Genomic DNA, 21,829 nt, shown 5'->3' with positions numbered 1-21,829 from the left:
TAATTATTTAAATTTATTTTTCTTATTTTTATCAATTTTTACGTGTGATGTGACTATTTTTTTTATTTTTTTTTTACTAAAAGTAGCTATTAAAGTTATTAAATTCTTAAATTTCAAATTTAGCCCTTAAAAATAAAAAGGTAAATATGAAAATAAGTAGTCTGAAAATTTATATTAAATCTGTATTCATGCCCCTTAAAAGAATCTATTTAAAAAATAATTCTTTGATTATCATCTGAATTTGACTGAATTCCGTTTGAAAATTAATAGGATATTATTATCTGAATCTGTCTGAATATAATAGAATGTGAATATGGTATTATCACTATTCGATCTGAATCTGGTTCGATTATGCCCCTACTAGTAAGTAACCCCTATCAGCAAGGTATGACTTGGAGAAGATATGCATAAGGTTATTCTGGTAACCTGGAACCGCACCAAACGTCATTTCCATCAAATAGGAAGCGAAAACGCATGGTAGAATTATTGTGAAAGTGATTTTGAAGGGATGGTAGAAAGCAACATTGCATTAATCCCCCATTTAACTGTTTTTACCTTTTTCCTCTCAATTGAAGGTGATGCACCACTTTGCGTGTATTAGGTTTTAGAGAATAAATAATTATTTGGGTAGTTGTCAAACTTGAAATTCCTTTGAAATTTCAATAAATGGGATATTTATTCATAGTTTTCTTGATGTATGTCTGCAAAAAATGGTGTTACTTTCGGATATTATAACCTACAAGACCTAAATCCAAGGAAGTGGAGCCACATATCTTGCTCTGGTCATTTGAGTTTGCCTTCAATGCATCAACTATTATCTTTTGCAAGAAATCTGAGTAAGCCAAGCCATGCTTTGTTCTGTTTAATGCTTTAAAATTCTCCCCAGGTTGGGGTGACATGGAATGCTCTGTAGGTACCCTCTCAATTTTTACTGATGAAGAAATTTGCAATTGATTGATGGCAAAGTTTTCCAGAACAAATTTGCAAGGGAAGAAAGGGAGATTTTTGACACACGTAGGACATTTTAATCAGTAATGACAAACAACATTACTAGTATCAGTGACATCAATGATCTCAGACCTTGGCCTGGTGTTCTGGTTTATGAGAACACTCAAAATCTATATGCACAAAAGCTCTTTCCACCTCTGGGAGTTGCTCTAGTTTCTCTTGAAGTGTCTCACCAATATTATGCGCTTTGTTTAAGGGCATGTCCTCTGGAAGAACTATGTCCACCTCTACAAAGTAATATGCACCAAATGTATAGGCCCTCACTGTATCAATGTGATTAATCTCTTCATGGTGGTTCCATATCAGATATGTTAGCTTTGACAAGTAATTTGGAGGTGCTGTTCGACCAATCAATGACCACACATTCTCCTTTACTGTTCTTGCCCATGTACTCATTGTGTACAATGCTATCTGCAACCATATGTAACAACATTGTTTCAGTCAGAGATTTGCCTAGATTTTTTCGAAAAAAAAAGAAAACTTGGAACCCAATTAATCACCAGTATAGCTCCAGTTGGATCGATCCACCAATAGTATCTAATTGCAAGGATTGCTGTTACAAGACCAATGGAGTTGGTAATCACATCAAAGAGATGGTCCTTAGCATAGGCTCTAACAATTTCATTCTTGAATCTTCGGCAGAGTATCATGAGCCCAAATTTTACTACTGTAACAGAAACCATGATGCCTATCATCCATATCTCCTTGTCACGGTCTAAGCTGGGACGAGACTGCAACGGCCATTAATGGTGGTTACTTATACAGAAATAATCAAGTTAACTGGTAAATAACAGGTGCCCAGAGATCCAAGCTCAGAGTTTAATACCCTAGTGATAAGCTCTCGACCAGATTCTAACAGTATTTGGAATCCTAGAGTTGCCATTACTGAGGCAAAAACAATGATTCCCTGTATGTAGGATGGAGAAACTCAAACATCATCAATCAATAATATTAACTGGGCGTTTGTTGAAAACGAGGAAACATTATTTTCAGATTGATTTTCTGAGTTCTGAAAGCAACATTAACGGAATAAACAGAAGAAACTGAAAACTCACCACTGGTTGCATCCGATTTTTGCCGATGGGATAGTGAAATTGATTGGGCTTTCTCATGGCATGGTCAGTGAACCATAGAATGAACCCAGATAAGAGATCTAAGAGAGAATCCAATGTCGATGCAATCACTGCCAACGATCTACTCGCGACTGAAGCATACACTTTCGCAATGAAAAGCACCAGGTTCGCCAAGTTAGATATATTGATAGCCATCTTCTCGTTCTTTGCTAATTGCTTCAGCTCACTCTGCACAGACCCAGATTCTTAATCTCGTCAGTTAAAACAGAGAGGTGAAAGAGAGCGCGAGATGTGTTACTGTGTTAGTTACCTCAGTGAGACTTCCAGGTACCAAGCCCGATTCATTAATCGTTTCCATCTCACTGAAATCTTTCAAAAGGTCCTCCTGCACTTTGTAATATTTTGCAATCTTTTTTCTTCCATTCTTTCCTGAAAATGCAAGAGAGAAAAAAATCTGATGTACGAGGGTTTTGTCAAGAAATCCATATGAAGTAGGAGAAGCAGACAGAGCTTACTCATTTTCAAGAAGCCACCGGAACCAGAATTAGAGTCTTTGGGTATTTCCAATAAGCGAAATTCATCTATGTTAAGTTTCCATGAGTGGTGGTGACTCGGCTCAGTCACTGTTTCTCCTTCCCTAGTTGGAGATAGAAGCTCTGTTCCATATTCGGAGGAATCATTTCCAACTTCTCCGGCCATTTTTCTCCCAAAACCCAATAGATTTGGAACTGCAAAAGCAGTAGCAGAATTAAATGATGTCAATGTGTACTGTGTACAGTGGGTCTTTCTATATGGAAGCAAACAGTTCCATTTTAATTTGAGACATTCTCTGATTCCATATTTTTATTACCCACAAAAAGGAAAGAAACAAACTAGTGATAAAGATTTCTTGGACCGCGTAGCCACAGTGGATTCTGCACACTGGTTTTGTTACTTAATTAAGACTTGATGTTAACGCAAATGGTTGGTTCAATTAAAGATGAACACTAAATGAGATCAAGAGTTAAAATTTTCTTTTTCTATTAAGAAATAAGATATAAAGTTACAAAATGAGATGAATTTTACACTCAACATCTGCAACAACAAATGAACCAACTCATCGAGAAGAAACAAGAATATATAGTATCTAACAGCAAATGGGTTACGTAATACAATCACTAAATCACACACTATTGTTATTCTTATCTTGTTTTGTTGTTATTAATAATATTTAGTAGTATATAAGTGAAGTGTGACTAAATAAGACAGGACCCAAGGACAGAGACACCTCTTAATGGTGACATTAATGGAACTCCTAGGCTTATAATTGATCTGAGCCTACTAATTAATTACTCAGTGCAATATGCTATAAGTTAGGATTGATATTGGGACCACAACATTGATGTTTTATCGCATCATATCCATTATAGTGGAGGAGTATAGGTCACCTCATATACTTTTCTGTTTTTCCCATCTCGACCACTTGATGAGGTGTGGTGTTACTCAAATCCATGCCATGCATGACCACTAGATCGCAATAGGCAATATCACTGTTGCACAAGTATTTTTCTTTTTCAACCTGACAAGGTCAGTTTGTCAGAATGGATGAGGAAGTCGATCCAACAAGTATCAAAACCCACCCATGCATACAGCTTCAAGGAAGTTTATTTTGAAAGGACACAATTCCAATTCATGGCAACTGCTAGTTCCTAAGTTACAGACGAATTAAGGAATCTGAATCAGATTCAATTCGCAAGCAAGGGAAGACAATGTATGCTTCATGGGTCTCTAGAGAGAGGATTAGAATCCAGGGAACGAGGTCACATCGACCAAAGCTGCAATCCTTACCAACCCAACTAGCGTTGGGTGTAATGGTAAGATTACGTAAACATCCAGAGTCAGAAGAGCTTGAACTGGAAACCTAATTGAATGGTATAGGCGAAAGTGTTCGTTCCAACCTTTCTTTCCAGAAGAGATCCTTTGTTCCAAATCCGTGGTGGCGATGGAACCCACTTCCAGATTGTTTGGTTTAACCTCATCGGTACAAATCTTGGTTCTGATAGAACTGATTCACATCAAAATCGAATGAGAATCCATGGAGACCACAAGGGAATAAGAATCCATGGAGACCACAAGGGACTACAGCATATACAGGAAGTGATAATATATCTACAGTATATTATCAAACTAGTAGATGATTCACATGCCAACCCACTTCAAACAAGCAGAGTATGCACTGATGCAGACAGATTCCAGTCCTACCCCATAAGGACATAACCCATAAAAGATAAAGCAGTATACAATGAAGGTTTATGCTTGCATACCCTTAAAGATCAACGTTGATTGCTCTGGAAATCAGTAATGAAACTTGAACTTCCGTATCTTCTTCTACGCCTTTTGTTTATAGTATTTGGGTGTGATTCAACGTTCGAGGACTCAAATCTTAAAAAGAAACTAACTTATCAGAAGAAAACAATGATCCGAAGAAGCAGAAAAGGAGTTGTCCTATTCTTATTCAGTTTCAGTAACTTCCCACGTTTCAAAAATCGGATTCAGTTTCCAATATGGAAATTGAACACTTGTCAAGCATTTACACGAAATTACTGTATATATATATATATATATATATGGAAAAATTGGAACTGAAAATATTATCCATATGTCACCAACAAAAATTATACCCACAACCTTTTCCACTGAAAAGTCTTCAATTCTCCATTGACTATTTACCCGTTATTTCAACTCACAAAAAGAAACTGCTTTTGAGTTTGTTTTACGTAATTGTTCAAACAGTGTTTTCCACGGCGCTCGTACCAAAATTGGAACATTCTCATAGATGAAGGGGAAGAAGGAAGAAACACCACCACTTCTGTTTTTTCATGTTCTAAGGCACAGAACCTTCACTTTTGTATACAAGACCCTCAAAAGGAAGTCTTGTGACACAGGATGAAAAACAACTCAAAGCTTTGTATTCAGTAGTAACTATTCAACCCAGAGGATCATTTCAGAAACAATTTGAATAAAAGGTGTTACTTGCTATCAACATTTGTCTCTTAACTAAAGGCTATACATTTGATGTTACTGGAAATTACATTACTTTGAAAGAGAACGACTAAATTCCTTTACAGGATATTGGTCCACAGATCAAATACACAATGATTGAAACAAATTGATATTAGTTGCAACATCCTCCACCCTGAGCAACAGTTCCATCTCGACCTCCTGCTGGCCCCTGTGGACGGCCATACCCAACTTTGATGCCAGATGACTATCACCATAAGAAAGATCAAGATCAGATACAAGGCCTAGTTCTATTTAATATCTTATATGCAATGGAAATTCCTTGGTCCAGGAAGGAATAATCTGGCATCCCTGCCTGGGACTCTCAACATTCATTCAGAGGGAGAATTTGGACATTAATTCAGCCGGACAGATGCATAGGAAATTTTTGTTTGCCAGGTTACCCTATGATTGGGTCAGTCATTCCTAGCAGGTTGCTTAAGTAGAAGGCAAGTTTATATGCAACAGTTAAAGGTTGCAACACTGCAGCTTTGTGGTTGCAGGTTTGACCCAGGAAACAGTTTCTCATGAAGCAGAGCAAGGCCATACATTATGACGGAAACCTCACACTGGGTAAGCCCCTTTATTTTCTACTAGATGCAGGCATAGAATCTACATGTACGTGACTGTGAAAGCAGGGACTCATTCAAATGTCGTGTGTGTTTTGTGTGTGCAAGCAGGCACATGCTTCTGCATGTGCAAATGCATGTGTGTCAATTTTGCACTTGATGAATGGTTCTGGAGTTAGAATCAGCAGTTTAGAAACTTTACAAAATGGAGTACATCTTGGGACCAATGGGAGCTCCATTAAAGAAGATTATTTTACCTCATTTGATACATCAAACACGCCATCTTGTATCTTCTGGAGTATCTTTGCGGCAGTGTTTATGAAGGCCTGAATTTTCATTTTGTTCCCCTCAGTTAGTATCACAATATAGGGGCCAAAAAAGGTAATTAAGGTTATAACTTGTCAAGCAAGACTAAAGATAAATATTATGGAAAGGATCAACTAGGATTTAGGAGCATTACCTCCTCAACATTTTGGGCTGTTCTTGCTGATGCCTCCATGAATATCAGTCCATTTTCCTTTGCAAATTGTTCTCCTTCCTCTTTGCTAACAGCCCTCCGATGAGCAAGATCACACTTGTTCCCAATGAGCATGATTGTCATGTTAGGATTGGCATGCTGCCGGGCATCCTCAAGCCAGCTTGCTAGATGATTAAATGTTTCCCTCCTGGATGAAAAAGATTGAATATACCCATCTTCAGTTGGAGACATTAACAGAAAGCCCACAAATCTGACACTTCCACTGCACATATCATTTATGCATACCTGGTTATATCATAAACCAGTAAAGCTCCAGCTGCTCCTCGGTAATAGGACCTTGTAATGGATCTGAAAGATTCCTGACCAGCCTGAGAAAAGGTCCCAGATCCTTGATTTAGATTTTCATAATACTGTTCAAGTTTCCATCCCAAACTTGATATGCCATCCAATATCCAATATTTGCAGAAGAAACATATTTCACAAGGAAATGCAAAATTAAAAGGTTCAGCATATCCACCTCCAAAAACTTTAGCATGCTAAATTTGAAATCTTTTTCTTAAAAGATAATTGTCACAGCAGAACAACTTTCAATTCAGCACTATCAGCAAGACAACTATATAGGTTTTTAAAATGACTAGACAATTAGCAAGACAACTATGTAGGTTTTTAAAATGACTAGACAACTAAGCATGGGAGGGGGTGCTTAGGCCAGTATGAATTTGCCTGGAATGCACTAATGAATATATGTAATACAGAATGTTAAAATTATATTAAAAAAACCCAGCACATGAGGCTGACACCACTGCAAGTCTGGGAAGGCTCACAACATACCAACATTTTTATATAATTATCATGTTATATGCAACATCTAATCCATATCAATTCATTATGATATAATTATGTGGCCTAATATGAAAAAACCAACATATGATAAAAGGGCAGACGACATAATATAAGCAATCCATAGAAAAAGAAGCAAATTAAAATTTTAGTGTCAACAAGGCATATTGTTGCCTTGAACAGAAGAAAGAGCCTGAACGCCTAGTCAAATATGAGGACAAGGTCAGGGCTTCCAGGGCAAATGTCTGCATTCGAGTCTTGAGAACGCCCACTTTTAGCGAAAAATTTCAAATGCTAGGATCATTTCCAACATCACTCTCCCCGAACTGGATAACCCCAACCAAAACCCCACAAAACCAACAAAATATATATACAATAAAATAAAATAAATCTCACTGAAACCCACAGATGTCTCTACCATCTCAATGAAGCAACCCATCTCAATTCCACTGCTCAAAATACAGATTAGTCAATAGTCAATACACAACTGATGGTAAAAATTAATAAATGGGACAGCCAAATTGACTAAAAAAGAATTTTGATCGTCAAGGCCTCTGATACCTGGGAGTCCTTCGATGTACACATCTTAGACTTTACACAACACGGTTACTGGTATCCCCCAAAATCTTGACAAAACTTCTATTTTCTTTTTCTTCCTGCCCTCCCTTCCTCTGATTTTCCTTTTTTTCTATTTTTATTTTTTGGGCGTGGGTGGAGGTTGTGGTAGTGGTTATGGACTATGGGTGCAGGGCCTGCAGGCGGGAATGAGTTTTGTCCATGTTTGCTTCTTACTTTTCATATTTTTTGTCCATGTTAATTTCTTCTAATCTAACCTTTAGTTCCTTCTGATACTTCCACCCATACACATTAGAAGTTAGAACCTCTGTGACATACTATATCCAGCCTAATTGGATTTGTCATTTGCAAGTTCTATTCACTTCAAGATTCTGCCATATTTTTAAGATGTAGGTTCACTGAGTTTCTGGTTTTCATGGGTTTTCTAGTGCTTTATTACATCCTAGAAAACCTAATCATGTATCTGAAATTTCCACCCCTTTCTCAGGATTAGTGGATAGAGATTGAGAGAAATATAGAAGATTACAATGAAATCAAAGAAATCCATCGCACACTATTAGAATTTAGAACTGAAATCTAAACAACTGAATAAATTGGTGAAATAAAACTGCAAATTCAGAATAATTACATCATTCTTGCAAAATAAGGGGGCCAAGTGACACCCCAGCCAAACACCTCATCACTACATTTAGTCATAACTTACCTAATAAACCTATGATCGTAACATATTTGCCTTTAGTAAAGTGTAACTCAATAAGCTCCCAAATTTGCACAAAAATCATAGTACTTAAAATCGATGCTCCCCCAAAAAAAAAAAAAGAGAAAAAGAAAAAGATGGGGAAAATTCAACTAAAAGGAAGATGATGGACATGACCCAAACGATAATTTACTCAAAAAGAGAGTTGTACATGCAACCCCTTAGATAGACAGCTTTCTCTGAGATAACCATAGACTTTCTTTCAAGAAACATTAATTATGTGGCATAGGAAATGCTCCTGCATTGCAACCTAAATCAAATGAGACATGGCATATAAGGCTAGAATGAGAGATTAATTGACATTATACATGGCGAGAGCAAGCAGCCAATTTTTCTGTCTAGATTCCTTGACTCCTTGTCACAAATGGAAACTTGTCAGCTTTGTCCTCCAGGGGCAACTTGACATACCAATAGCAATGGAACACACAATCAAGGTTTACAATCATGTGACGGCCTAAGATCCTGAGTAAGGAAGAGTGCAATATTCAACAGTCAGAACCAAGAACAGTAGCTGAAAGCCTGAAAGATGATCTTCTTCAAGGATATGCTCCGGTGATCAGTCTCACTCAGAGAAATTATTTTCTTCCTATTTGGTTTACCATGTGTTGGAAATGATAATCCATCACACACCTAATGGTGCATAGCTCCCCCAAAAAAAAAAGGGACCATTGCATTGTTCGGAAGCTAGGCATTGTTAAATCCTTCTTTAGCTAAACCAGCACATCTAATGTTATCAATACTAAGTGTAACCTAAAACTTGTAAGGAAAAATATTAAGAGAATTATGAGAAAGCAACTGAAAATTTTCTCATCAGTCTTCGACTGGAAGATAAATCATGACATTCAAGGGAATTCCTACTAATTGGATTAAGTGTTTCACACAAGGTGGATGACTAGTGAGCCAAAAACATAAACAAGTATGGAAAATCATGGAATTAAAAGACTATGATACTAAAACGTAAGAAGCATAAGGAAAAGTATTAGCTGATTAGGACAAACAGGACTAAAAATTAGGGTTTTACTTAGAGAAAACTCTGGACTATGGGACAAGGAAATTTGAAATGTACAATCGAAGAAGGGGAGCATCTAATAAGATTATAAAAGGAATACAACCCCAAAAGAGCCAACTTTACAACCAATATTCATAAAAGGGGAACCTGACGGTCAATATACCCTGCACACAACAAACCGAAAAGCGAAATGCTATGACTCCCTTCTCACACCCTTCTAAAGCAAAAAAGCACTACTATTAACCCCTAAACTCCAACTATGAAAAACCAGCTAATCCTTTCCTTTCCTAGCATCGGAAGATAACGAGACTACCTACATCATTCTATTATCTTCCCTTTAAACACTTCATCTACATCTCCTGACTAAAGTTTGGCATTTTCTTGGTATAAATCTATGTCAAATAAGGAAACCTTGAAAAATTAGAGATCGTTTACTCTGTCCCAGTAATAAAGTATTATCCAAAACTAACAACTCCAGAAAGTAACGTCCTTGGATATTCATAAAAAAATAGTAACCTACCAAAAGTGTTCATCTGATTACTAAAAACAAAGTACGCAGGTAGGATTGGTCTTCCACAAATCAAAAATCAAACACCATACATGCGTCGTGCTACGCTTATTGTAGTATCCGTTGCTTATAATTCATGTCGGTCACAAAGCAATCAAAGGAGACAAGGACTGAAACTAACAAAACAAAGATACAGAAGAGATACCGACCGTATCCCAAATCTGGAGCTTAATAGGCCTGCCATCGATTGTGATCATCCGAGCTCCAAACTCGACACCAATAGTAAGATCATGAACAGGTTGAAATCTCTTGTCCGTGAATTGCAACAGAAGACAAGATTTTCCAACACCTGCAACTCCGAATTTAGCAAGTAGTGAATATCAGGAATAGGGTTTCCTTCCAACACCTCAAACGGAGATTAAAAAACATATACATATATATGTATGTAGAAAAGAAAATACCTGTGTCTCCGATGATTATGTATTTGAAGAGGTAATCGTAAGACATCCCTAACAATCTGTGAAACCTAATGGAGCGATTTCAAACGCGCAGAAGAGAAATGAAAGAGATGAAGCTTGGGTACTAAGAATTTGTAGACGATTAGAGAAGAACTTTCAAAGCTCTCTTCTGTATTGGAAAAACCGGAAGCAACGCGGACAAAAAGGGTAACTTTTTGAGGACTAAGAGCTCAGAGGAAGTGTACGCTTTCTGCTTATCTTCCAGCAGAAAAATGACGACTGTGCTGAAATTGAGAAGGGTGTCTTTGTCATTTTAAATCTACACGTGATTTTTCCTTTAATTTTTTTCTTTTTTTCTTTTTTCTTTTTATTTTTGGATAATAATATGATCTTGTAGAATTTGGATGAGATATTCTTTTCTTAAAATATGAATATGAATATGAATAATTTTAAATAATTAGTTTAAATATTTAAAAACTGGTTCTATAGCTGCCTTTGCTTGGACTATACTTGAAGTACGTATGTGTGGCAAAGGATAATAAAATAATAAGAAAAGATAAGGAATCACTTCCCCATTCTCATTAAAAAAAAATGGACGCATTCTTATAATTGAGCACGTAAAGAGATTCCATATGTACTTCTTTAGACTTTCCATGACTTAGGTTAGGGTTCAATTTTTTACATGGAGGTTAAGAAAAGAATCTTCTTGACCATTGCAAATAGCACAACTACGATAATAATAATAATATATTTTATCCCAATTAAATAAACTTGACTATATAAATTCTTACCTTTTAGTAGATCTATTCAAATACATGTTGGATATCACAGCCGTTCATATATTTTCTTACGATTTATCTTAAAATTATTTTTTTAATTGTAAATGATAAGTCTCTTAATTCAAATACACCGTAACTAGCTCTATCTTAATTGATCTTATCTCCAACCGATCAAGAAAAGTTTTGAGTTATAGTTAAAGTACCAATAAATTATAGTTCAAACTCAAATATTTGAATTTGAATTTAAATTTGAATTCGAGACTTATCCTTTACATTAATAATAAAAACAAGGCACCAAAAGTTTCGCAAGCAATGGTATTCGTTAGGTAAGTTCATGAATTTATTTTCATCTTAATTTATCTTCTTTTAATTTTTAATTTTTTTATTTTAAACTTTTAAAGCAATATGACAAATATATGAATGCATCCAAGAGTACCATAAATTGATATGTTAATTGCATTTTGTTTTTTTGGTAAATTATATCAATTAGAAGCTTTTATTATTTTTTCCAACCAAAAAAAGAGAGAGGAAGAAAGAAGGAAGAAAGAAGGAAGAAAAACAAGAATTCGCTTGATAGCAAGAACTTCATGTAAAGTGCATGAAGCACGGCTAAAGTTGAGAAACCGGAAAGATTCCAATCTGACAGCTATAAGGACTTCATTGATCTTTTTCTCTTCTTTTATTTTTCATAATTCAGTTGCATTTTTACGTGGGTACAATTCAGTTGCATTCCATACATTTCACCTGACTCTTGAGGGAAATATTGTAAAACTGCGTGCGAATGCCTGCAAGTCTCTATAAATAGAACTGGTGTTTCATACCTTCAACAAGGAACATGGTTCTTCATGAGAGAGAGAGAGAGAGAAAGAACCGTTCCAGCATCATAGTAGGATGGGCATGGAAATTGAAAGTGAGAATTGGTAGGGCACTAAACTGTAAGAGTTTCTATGAACCTTGAACCTAAACCAGTTTAGTTTCCTCCAATATCTCACCTTCAATTCGTTGTGAGAAGATAGCACAAGTGGTAATGGAAAACCGAAGCAACCATTTCATCATGGATGTTGAATGTGAGAATTGGAGAGAACCAAACTGCTTGCAACTAGTAATAGAGCGAGTTTGATTTTCTCCAATGTCTTACCTTCATTTGATTCCTGAAAGCAGCTTTGGTTTCTGATGTGTATCACCTCAATGCAATATAACTAACCATATTTTGTGCTTACCTGCAAACAGAGATGACCCACAGGCTCAAAGCAGCACCATCAACCTCCAGAAGCTTATCATCTTGAATTCCTGAAAGAACTGCCTCGTCTCTGAAAGGCTCAGAATATAGCTTACACAGACAATGCCATGGCCTAGAACGTGCTGGTTGGTAGCGGTCGTGAGAACAAAAGAAGCCATGGAAACCCATCGTCTATTTGTAGATACATTCCCATCGAGTGTAACTGAAAGGTCCCATAAAGATCCAGTACTGCATCATCCATCCCAAGTGATCCATGTCTACTGGGTGGCAGAGAATTCGAAGAGGATGCATGATGGGCTTGGCATATTTTTTTGGCCAAGTCAGGTGCCCTGAGCTCCATAATGTAGTTCAGTAAGTGCATCAACACCTTCAGGTCTTCCATATGCTCCTCTGCTGTGCTCCTGTTGGTTAGAGAGAGGGAAGGTGGGTATATTTTGCAGATAATAAATTGATCAGTGTTAAGAGGTACCAGAAGATATAAAATCAAACAGCTTCTCCTGGCAACATCTTTCCAACCTCTATGCAAATCAGGTAGCTACTGCAAACTTGAATTAGAAATTTCCCACGTAGTTGACAGAAATATTTACTGAGATGAACCTAGGGTGCAAGTTTTCTGGTTTCCTTGATTGTGTAAGAACACAAGTTCTCAGAAATTCTGCCCAGATTCTATCTTATGCCCTTATAGGATATTCTACCATAAAGCACTAACCATCAGCCAAAATCAAACGGAACTGAGATACTCATGGTTTATGGATACGTTAAGAAAACTCAGTCAGTATAATCCCAGTTCACTTTTTAATAGCTCTGGTCTAACTATTAGGGTTTACTGAGGTCCCAATTTTAAACTGGAACATGCCAACTCCAACTGGCAATAAAGCAGATCAATAAGGTATATCGTGTCTACAGCTTTATGCGTAAACCAATGACTCCTCCGTACTAACAGGCAATGAAAACTTCAATTCCAGTTCAATCATTCTCTGTTTTAGGTTCTTCAACAAGAAGTCAAGTGGACTCATTTCCACTGAAGATGTGAGGTTGTTGAGCAGGATCAGTGTTACTTGACACAGACCACATCTCAATAACAACTTTGCTGATTGGATGAAGGACATCTATAATCCTAATGTCCAACCCATCCCAATTGAAACTGAACTCACCATTATATACCTGCCATTGGAAACTTAATGATCAGTGCTAAAAGATTAAGCCATTGGACCTTCTAAACCATGATCTCACATCACTCCAAGGAAATTTGAAGACTGTATACCTCATAAATGGCTTTAGCACCAAACCTTAATAGAAGTAAATGAGGAACAACAGAGACAATTAGCAACAATATTGATGATTCTTTCATTCAATCAGTGGAAACTGAAAACAGATACAAGTACATGTGAGATATACAAATGGAAGGCCAATTCACCCCCATGGTATCTTAGCAATGTAAATAAATGAAGCCTAAAACTGGGTTATGGAATGCCATTCTATATTCATTCCATTCCCGATCTTTCTATTTTTTTTCTTCCAACCCCCCCCCCCTCTTACAAAACCACCAAAAAAATCAATGAACACTATTAATTTCAATCTACAGTTATCCCAAGTAGAGTAGTAAGTCTGGGTCTTTTGTATCTTCTCAAAAGCAAGGAAGAACATACAACACTTACAGACGAAAGGGCCATGCAGGCCCCAGCTACCCATGGTGGCAATCTGAACTCTAGTAAAGGGAAGAACGCTCCAGCTGCAACCGGGATGGCGACAACATTGTATGCCATTGCAAACACATAATTCCATCGAATACGTGAGAAGGTCTTTCTTGAGAGATCAATTGCTACAATGACATCTTCTAAGTTGTTCCTCATCAACACATAATCAGCAGCTTCTATAGCAATATCTGTCCCTGCTCCAATCGCTATCCCAACATCTGCGGCCGCAAGAGCAGGTGAATCATTGATACCATCACCCACCATTGCAACAGTGCTTCCATCTTTCTGAAATGAATGTATAGCATCAACTTTTCCAGATGGCATCACCTCTGCTCTCACATCATGAATGCCAACCTGCGAGACATGAATATTTAAGTTGACTTCATCTATGGCAGGAAAATAATCAGAGTAGCAAAAACAAATTCACGGAACAGTTGCATTCCCTTGTAACAGTTTAATGAGTGGAGAGCGAGAGCAAGAGAGAGAGAGAGAGAGAGTAGTGGAATCTATGCTTAAAGAGAAGATACTCCCAATAGGACATGCACTCATCAACTCACACAATTTAATACATGAGGTTTGGCCATGTTAAGTTTAGAACAGAGACAAAGCAAACCTCTTTAGCTATAGCCTGTGCTGTCCTCCAGTTGTCACCCGTTACCATTACTGGTCGGATACCCATATTCTTGAGGCCTTCCACAACAACAGCGGCTTCTCTCTTAAGAGGATCTGCTAATCCCAAAACGCCAATCAGAGTGTCATTATAAGCCACAAGTATCCCAGTTTTTCCACTTTCCTCTAGTTCTGTCACAAACCTTTCAGCTTCATCTGGTACGACAACCCCATTTTCAAGCAATAGTTTCCGGTTACCAACCTGTTCATTATACAGTGACCCACAAAAATTAATATGCATGAGGCACAACAATATTTCCATAATTTCAATAAGAGTCTGTGAATGTATTTGAATAGATTATAAGGTCAAAAGCTCACCAAAACCAATTTCCCATTTATGAAGCACTGCACACCTCTGCCTGGCAAAGCACAAAAATCCGAGACATCAAGAAGCCATCCAGAGAAATTAGATTCTTTATGTTCATTATGGAAATCCTTAGCAGCAGATGACTCATCGAAGAAATGGAAATGGTAAGCATAATTCACTAATGCCCTTGCCAATGGATGTTCGCTGCTAGCCTACATTGTCAGAAGAATAACAAAAGGAAAAATTGCCAGTAGTAAGTCTAAGTCGATAGTTTATGTCATGTCCATACCATACCCAATGAGACAACAATTAACAATATTGAAACCACTTATGAGATGTGGACTAACCTCAGCAGAAGCAACCAAAGTAAGGAACTCTCCACGATCCATTTCCGTATAAGTTCTTGCTACTGTGACTGTGGGTCTTCCCTGTGTAAGGGTACCTGTTTTGTCAAATACCACATACTTAACCTTCTGAGCCCTTTCCAGAGCATCTCCTCCTTTCATAAGGACACCATTATTAGCACCAACGCCTGTTGCAACCATGATAGCTGTTGGTGTTGCCAAGCCAAGTGCACAAGGACATGCGATCACCACAACTGATATCGCAAACATGAGGGAAAAAACAAAATAGCTGCTGTTTTCAGGTAGCCACTCTTCTGGGTACACTCCAAATATCCCACAAATATACCTGCAGGAGTATGATATGGAACACCTTTTCAAAGTCAGAAGAGAATGGTATGTAGCGAGTACCTCACAACATGCCACAGTAAACGTACCATCCCAAGAGTGTCAGCAATGCCATGGTAACCACCATAGGAACGAAAATGCCTGCGACCTGAAACAAGACAACTGAATTTAGAACAAAACAGACAACTAAGAAACCACAAAAGTGTATAGCTGAACCATGAATTAAATAGCAGAACACAAACATGATAACCAAGGTTTTACAATTATGTAACTGATTTACTTTTCTGGCATGGGGAAGGCCAAACCATGTGCAATGTTTTTCTTTTTCTTTTTTCTGCTTATGTTTTTGTTTTTTAAAAACAGGGAGGGGATGGGGAATTGACAATGCGAGATTGTATTCATCCTATTCTCACTGTAGAACCACCATCAGGGGTCAGTTGTTCTGTACTAGGGATCAATGAGCATATTGTGGAATTGGATTTTGCAACAAATGCCCATTCCTTCAATTTTGGTTTGCATAAAATCGATTTTATAATCTTTCTTGATTTTATCAGATTGCACAATTACAAATTGGCATTTTCAATTCCCGAAAGTTGCTGAGTATTTTCATTTTTACCATTATTAAGCTCTCCAGTTCTCTTTCCCCTCTTTTTTTGTCAGACAAATAATGAAGACCCCATTATTGTGTTTATCACTTAATCTATTTTCCTTAGCCTAAGAATTACTCATACTTGATCGCTTGCAGTCTTCAATGCTTATGAAATTCAGAGCCAGCTGAAAACTGACTCATCCTAATGATTAGAAAGGGGGTAAACCATGGTGGAAGTTAGTGTGCTAGAAAAACTTAAAAAGTTTATAAGGAACCAAGACAAGATGTCCAGCAGAAAGTGTCTTTTTTTTTCTTTTCTTTTTTTTCTTTTTTCTTTCTTTCTGTGTTTTGGGGGGTGGGGGGCGTGGGGGGAAGTAGTGACTCCACTATTTGAAGCACCATTTTGGAAGGAGAATCATAAAGGGACACTCATGATTATGTCAAAACAAGACATGCTCCCTAACTGGAAAGCAATTTCTTTACACACATAAGATTTTGGTTTCGATGCTTCTATATTAAGACATTTTTTATCAAAAGACAACTGTTTACATTCCCTATCCACTAAATTCTAGAACACAGATAGACCCATTTAGAGGAAGAAATGTGTGTCAAAGTTTGTACAAAAGACACAGATTGGTAACTGGTGGGGTAGATGGAACAGTGTGACACAGCCATGTAAAATTAATCCTGCTAAAAGTACTAGTAGCATTGTATGTTATTTAATCATTTAAGGAGCAACCCCCACCCCCCCCCCCCCCAAAAAAAAAAAGGATAAACCAATAATAGATGCAGTAGAAACTAACCAACATATTTATAAGCTCAAACTGGACTCTTATGTACTTCAGTACTTACAAAATCAGCAAACTTCTGAATGGGAGCTTTCGACATCTGTGCTGTCTCAACCAAAGAAATTATCTGGCTCAAAACTGTGCTAGACCCCACTTTAGTGGCTTGTACATGTAGAGCACCATGAAAATTCATTGTGCCACCGATAACCAAAGAATTCACCTCCTTCAATACAGGATTAGATTCTCCAGTTACCATACTCTCATCAACATAACTTGAGCCCCACACAACCACACCATCTGCAGGAACCTTGGAACCAGGAAGAACTTTTAACGTGTCACCAACATGAATTAGCAAAGCATCCATCTCCCTTTCTTGAATACACTTCCCCTCTGCAAAACATTAATAAAGCAAACCACCAAATTTTTATGGCGATGGAAAAGGTTAAGGGCGGCTGTGCGCTACTATAAAGTGAAGCAAGACTGAGAAATTAAGATTATTTAAAGAAAAAAACCTCTGCTCCTAAAAAGGAGGAAGCACACCTGCATCTTTGACAAGTAAAATAGCCGTCGCTGGTGCGAGTTCTACCAACTTCTTGATAGCATCTGATGTCTTTCCTTTGGCAAGAATTTCCAAATACTTCCCCAACAGCACAAACGTTATTAGCATTGCGCTTGTCTCAAAATATGTTGGAGACCAAAGCCCAGTGAAAGCACCATAAAGAAGGGCAAAGACAGAGTAGAAATACGAGGCTGAAGTTCCCAGTGCAACCAAAACATCCATGTTTGTCGATCCGTTCCTCAGTGCTCTGGCAGCTGCTATGTAGAAGCGCTTGCCAATAACAAATTGAACAATACTTACCAACGCAAATAGTAACCAGTCACTCATTAAGAAGGGCCCACATCGCCAAAGCATTAGAGAATACAAGAAAGGTATGTTGGGACAAACTACGCGTATGAGGAAGACAGGAATCTGTAGCCATGTCATCAAGTATCAACAGTAAATTGAGTAAGGCAAAGTGAAAAAGATAAGAACAGAATCAAATTAGCAAGCATAATGGGTGGTACATTCAAATTTCAAAGAATCATACTCACACTGAGAAACAGACTAGAAATGAAGAGTTTGAACATATTTGAAGATTCTTCTGTATGGCTTGAAGTCATCCTTGAATAAGGACTTTGGACTTTGACCTTAAATTTTCCGTTGCTTCCATCTTCAACCATATCAACTATAGACCTGGAACTTACGACTTCAGGATCAAATAGAACTTCTAGTCCAGCCTGATTCTGGTTAAAATTAAATTGTTTCACCCCTTTCATGTCCCCAAGTATGCCATGTAAAAGTTGCACATCCGCTTCACTGGACAATCCAGCAACCACTAACAACACCTTATCCTGTTCACCACTCTGTACTAGTGCAGCTTCAAAACCAGCATCTTCTATTGTATTAACTATATCATCCTTACTAATGACAGAAGGATCAAACTCAACTTCCCCTAGTGAAGTGGCCAAGGCAACAGTCGCTCCATTGACGCCAGGTAGCGATCTCAAAATATCTTCAACAGAATTTACGCAAGCTGCACATGTCATACCTCCAATCCTGAACTGCCCCTTCAAAATTTTCTGTATTTTTGTTCCAAATGTATTGTGATCTGGTAGAATTTCAGCATCAAAACCTGCATCTTCAATTGCAATCTTGATGTCTTCATCCTGCACCCAACACATAAATTGTACATGAGAAATGCACATTGAATTTCAAGAAATTTCCTGACCCATTTATTTGTAATAGTTATCAAAAACAACAGTCAAGCAGAGAGAGAGTTGTCCATCACACAAACATGATTGAATCTAATTTAAACAAGTAAACTTAAAGACAAAAAGAAAATAGAAGAGTAGCATACATCTATAAGTGCAAAACTGTGTGGTGCATTGTCCCAACTCCAGACCAAAAGCTCTAACAGAATTTGGATACCTTCAGTTAAATACTCAAGAATAGCAAGGAAGAAACCATATGTGTGCATAAAGCAGAGGACGGAACCAAGAATCTTGAGAATTAAGCTTGACCACATTTCAATGGGATTTTAAGACACAGAAGTGGTTGGGGTTAGGAATCCTTTATATTTTTCTAAAATTGAAAGATTAAAAATTAATCCAGCATTAGTAATTGATCAAGAGTACAGGTCTGCATGTTAGGAAAGCAAGTCAAGTGATCTAATAGGGATGGGGAAACAATTCAACAACTTTTAGTAAGATCTGATGTTTAGATTTAACCTTATAGAGATTCCTGTTAGCAATGAGATTCTAGTTTTGGAAACCAAAATCCACAGAATCAAATGGTAGATTTTGCAATTCCAGAATGGAAAAGGAATGGTACAATATAAAGAGGGAAAAGAAGTTTTAATTATCAACCAGAAATCAGAACCATAAAGTTCAAACTGATGAAAAAGTTTCAGGATTCTAGAAATCAATGAAGATGCTAAGCAAACACAATCTGATTTTGAAATCTGAACAGAAAATTAACCACCATAGTAATTGGAAATTGAATCAGAAATCATGACAGATAATAAACTGAAATACTGCTAAACTGACTTTTGATTTTAAAAAATAAGAAAATAGACAGGGAAAAATATTTCAGGAATCCACCTGACTACCCAATAAATCCATTGCAGAAAAAAACGAGAGAAGTTCATGCTTGAAGACTAATTTAAATAAAGTTCATTAAAGAAACTGTTCTACCTCTATGGATATTTGATTGTCATCTTTTCTCCTTCCTGTTTTCTCCTGAACTTGCGTAACATGAAGTTGCAAAAATATTGAGCTCCCCACAAGCAGTTAGTTGTTGCCTTTTTTTTTCCAGAAGATTAAATTCTGCCCTTATCAGAATCCACACCCGCCAGTGTTGAAGGCATCTCTAGAGAGGAAGAAGGTAGGATTTCTAATGCTTTCTCTGGACCCATTCTTGAAAGCAATTCAAGTCTGAGGTGCTGGCTTAAACACCAGCATGGATAGTGCTACACCTTTTGACGATATGGACATTATGTTAGACCCTAGGACCCGTTTGATAACCCACTGAAAAAAAAAGTTTCTGGTGTTTCTTGCTTCAAGAAACAAAAAAATTGGCCAAAACTGTTCTATTTTTTGTTACTTTTGCAACATTAATTGAAATTTATGAAAAGTTCTGCTTCAAGAAACACTTTTGACGCAATGGAGTAAAGAACTGCAAGACAGAGAAGGAGAATTCACAAAAAATAAAAACTACCCCTGATGGTCAGTTTAGCCAAGAGACTACAGCTATACACTCATTGTTCAAACAGACGATAATCACATGGGAACAGAACAGCCCAATCTTCCTTGATGCAAACCAAATTCCCAAAATCCAAAACGACCGCCAACTAATTTAAAGAAAATAAGAATCATGTGTTGGGAAGGCAAACCTTAACCAATCTGGGATCAAACACCACGTCCGCCTTGTTCTGAAGTAAAGCAACAGAGGCCCTCAGAACCCCACGGATTCCAACCAGGGCTGTCTCCACAGAATTGGAACAAGCAGCACAGGTCATTCCCGATATACTAACCTGAATTCTCCTCATACCCTCTTCCAGACTACCTTTCTTCTCCCTCTCCTCTCTCTCAAAAGAATCCAAAAGCCCAACATCTTCAAGTTCGCCGCTATCATCCACAGGAACGATAGACCCCGGTGAGTTGCCGACACAGGAAACCGGCGTGAGCTGAAGGTCTCTGATACTCGGAGCCATTACTGGATCCGAGAAGAAGAGACCCAAAGTTCAATAGAGAAGAGAGAGATTCCCGTTTACAAGATTCCAAGTAGTAGTAGCAGCTCCGGCAGCGTTCGCTGCAGTCGTTGACGGAGAAGGAGAAGCGGAAGTTATTAGTAGACTTTAGAGTCCATTATCTGACCGAAATACCCTTCGAAATGTGATTTGAGTGACCACCATGTCCCTTGTACTGCTCCATTAGGTAGTTTGTACTGCTAATGTCCGGAGGACCCACGCTGTCACTGGAATAAACAATTTAAACGGTTAGGTGACTGTCTCCTTCTTGCTCAGACGAATGATCTCAACCGTCCACTTTAATTTCGATAAAGACGTCCCCGGTCCATGGGCCATGGCCCAATAAGTTTCTTTTGGTCTAAAGCCCAATAAATGGATCTCTTGCTTCCTTTTCTCGTAACCCATCTCTTACTTCTTAAGTTACCTTTTCGGCTGTTAGCGACATTTGATTTTGATGGATCAAAGAAAAGAAGAAAAAAAAAAAAAAAAACAGTTTCTTCTTTCATCACATGTGCACAGGAATCTGGATCCTCACCCGGTCAGGGGAGCATAGAATGCTCCCCGACGTCTTCCCGACCACACAAATACTTGGGGCCCACAGGTGAAAAACACTTTTTGAAGAAAAAGAAAAGAGAAAAAAAAAACTTCAAATTTTCACCTGTGGGCCCCATGTGTTTGTGTGGTTGGGAAGTCATCGAGAAGCAGTCTGTGCTCTCCCGATCGAGTGAAGATCCTGACTCTGTGCACAGTTGGTGACGATCTTTTTTGAAAATGATGTTTTTTGTAAGAATTTTTTTCTAACAGCCTCTACGGGTTGTGCTAGTGCGGGTATCGCAACTCTTTGCTTGTTGTCATCTTACTCTTTAAGCTTGCCTTGTGGAGGTCTCTCGGGTGTCTACTAAGATCCGATCAGTCTCAAGAGAATGCGCCCACCTGACTAGAAGGATTGAGAAATTAATAGAGTACAA

The 21,829-nt window shown here is 37.7% G+C and overlaps 3 protein-coding genes across 6 annotated transcripts; all 3 read right to left on the bottom strand.

Annotated features, from left to right (window-relative positions):
* Positions 1-620: 620 nt before the first annotated feature.
* Positions 621-4,569, bottom strand: LOC149026330 (metal tolerance protein 10-like). 3 transcript variants are annotated; one of them, XM_089146623.1, is made up of 7 exons: positions 4,385-4,569; positions 2,597-2,809; positions 2,392-2,510; positions 2,064-2,309; positions 1,835-1,915; positions 1,509-1,739; positions 622-1,419 (listed from the first exon to the last, which is right to left on the bottom strand). In XM_089146623.1, the coding sequence occupies exons 2-7, from the start codon at positions 2,778-2,780 to the stop codon at positions 1,075-1,077; spliced, it is 1,206 nt and encodes a 401-aa protein (XP_089002749.1). In that variant the 5' UTR covers positions 2,781-2,809; positions 4,385-4,569; the 3' UTR covers positions 622-1,074. The 3 variants fall into 3 exon arrangements, with proteins under 3 accessions (XP_089002750.1, XP_089002749.1, XP_089002747.1); XM_089146621.1 differs by lacking the exon at positions 4,385-4,569 and having other exon boundaries at positions 2,597-3,044; XM_089146624.1 differs by lacking the exons at positions 1,835-1,915; positions 4,385-4,569 and having other exon boundaries at positions 621-1,419; positions 2,597-3,053.
* A 438-nt stretch (positions 4,570-5,007) lies between these two features.
* Positions 5,008-10,584, bottom strand: LOC149026329 (ras-related protein RABB1b). Its single transcript, XM_089146625.1, has 6 exons — positions 10,319-10,584; positions 10,067-10,206; positions 6,453-6,535; positions 6,150-6,354; positions 5,947-6,015; positions 5,008-5,328 (listed from the first exon to the last, which is right to left on the bottom strand). The coding sequence occupies exons 1-6, from the start codon at positions 10,362-10,364 to the stop codon at positions 5,236-5,238; spliced, it is 636 nt and encodes a 211-aa protein (XP_089002751.1). The 5' UTR covers positions 10,365-10,584; the 3' UTR covers positions 5,008-5,235.
* Positions 10,585-11,728: 1,144 nt separating this feature from the next.
* On the bottom strand, positions 11,729-21,002 carry LOC149026328 (copper-transporting ATPase RAN1-like). 2 transcript variants are annotated; one of them, XM_089146620.1, is made up of 9 exons: positions 19,807-20,498; positions 18,166-18,780; positions 17,614-18,043; positions 17,138-17,463; positions 15,786-15,844; positions 15,355-15,697; positions 15,019-15,219; positions 14,645-14,902; positions 11,729-14,385 (listed from the first exon to the last, which is right to left on the bottom strand). In XM_089146620.1, the coding sequence occupies exons 2-9, from the start codon at positions 18,658-18,660 to the stop codon at positions 13,909-13,911; spliced, it is 2,589 nt and encodes an 862-aa protein (XP_089002746.1). In that variant the 5' UTR covers positions 18,661-18,780; positions 19,807-20,498; the 3' UTR covers positions 11,729-13,908. The 2 variants fall into 2 exon arrangements, with proteins under 2 accessions (XP_089002746.1, XP_089002745.1); XM_089146619.1 differs by lacking the exon at positions 19,807-20,498 and adding an exon at positions 20,505-21,002 and having other exon boundaries at positions 11,731-14,385.
* Positions 21,003-21,829: the final 827 nt, after the last annotated feature.

The sequence above is a fragment of the Hakea prostrata genome, chromosome 2, assembly GCF_041222555.1.
Source record: "Hakea prostrata isolate BN-2017 chromosome 2, UWA_Hpros_2, whole genome shotgun sequence".
Classification (NCBI taxonomy): domain Eukaryota; kingdom Viridiplantae; phylum Streptophyta; class Magnoliopsida; order Proteales; family Proteaceae; genus Hakea; species Hakea prostrata.
This window is presented reverse-complemented; position numbering and strand designations above follow the sequence as displayed.

Excerpts from the sequence above, each read along its gene's own strand:
- LOC149026328 (XM_089146619.1), bottom strand. The coding sequence starts at position 20,825 with ATGGCTCCGAGTATCAGAGACCTTCAGCTCACGCCGGTTTCCTGTGTC. Across the intron at positions 15,845-17,137 it reads TTCAGAAGTTTGCTGATTTT|GTCGCAGGCATTTTCGTTCC; the intron begins GTAAGTACTGAA and ends GTCTTGTTTCAG. Across the intron at positions 14,903-15,018 it reads TAAATGGGAAATTGGTTTTG|GTTGGTAACCGGAAACTATT; the intron begins GTGAGCTTTTGA and ends TATAATGAACAG.
- LOC149026329 (XM_089146625.1), bottom strand. The coding sequence starts at position 10,364 with ATGTCTTACGATTACCTCTTCAAATACATAATCATCGGAGACACAG. Across the intron at positions 10,207-10,318 it reads CATAATCATCGGAGACACAG|GTGTTGGAAAATCTTGTCTT; the intron begins GTATTTTCTTTT and ends TCGGAGTTGCAG. Across the intron at positions 5,329-5,946 it reads TGTTTGATGTATCAAATGAG|TCATCTGGCATCAAAGTTGG; the intron begins GTAAAATAATCT and ends TTATGGTGATAG.
- LOC149026330 (XM_089146623.1), bottom strand. The coding sequence starts at position 2,780 with ATGGCCGGAGAAGTTGGAAATGATTCCTCCGAATATGGAACAGAGCTT. Across the intron at positions 1,916-2,063 it reads AAAATCGGATGCAACCAGTG|GGAATCATTGTTTTTGCCTC; the intron begins GTGAGTTTTCAG and ends TCCTACATACAG. Across the intron at positions 1,740-1,834 it reads GTCGAGAGCTTATCACTAGG|TCTCGTCCCAGCTTAGACCG; the intron begins GTATTAAACTCT and ends TGGCCGTTGCAG.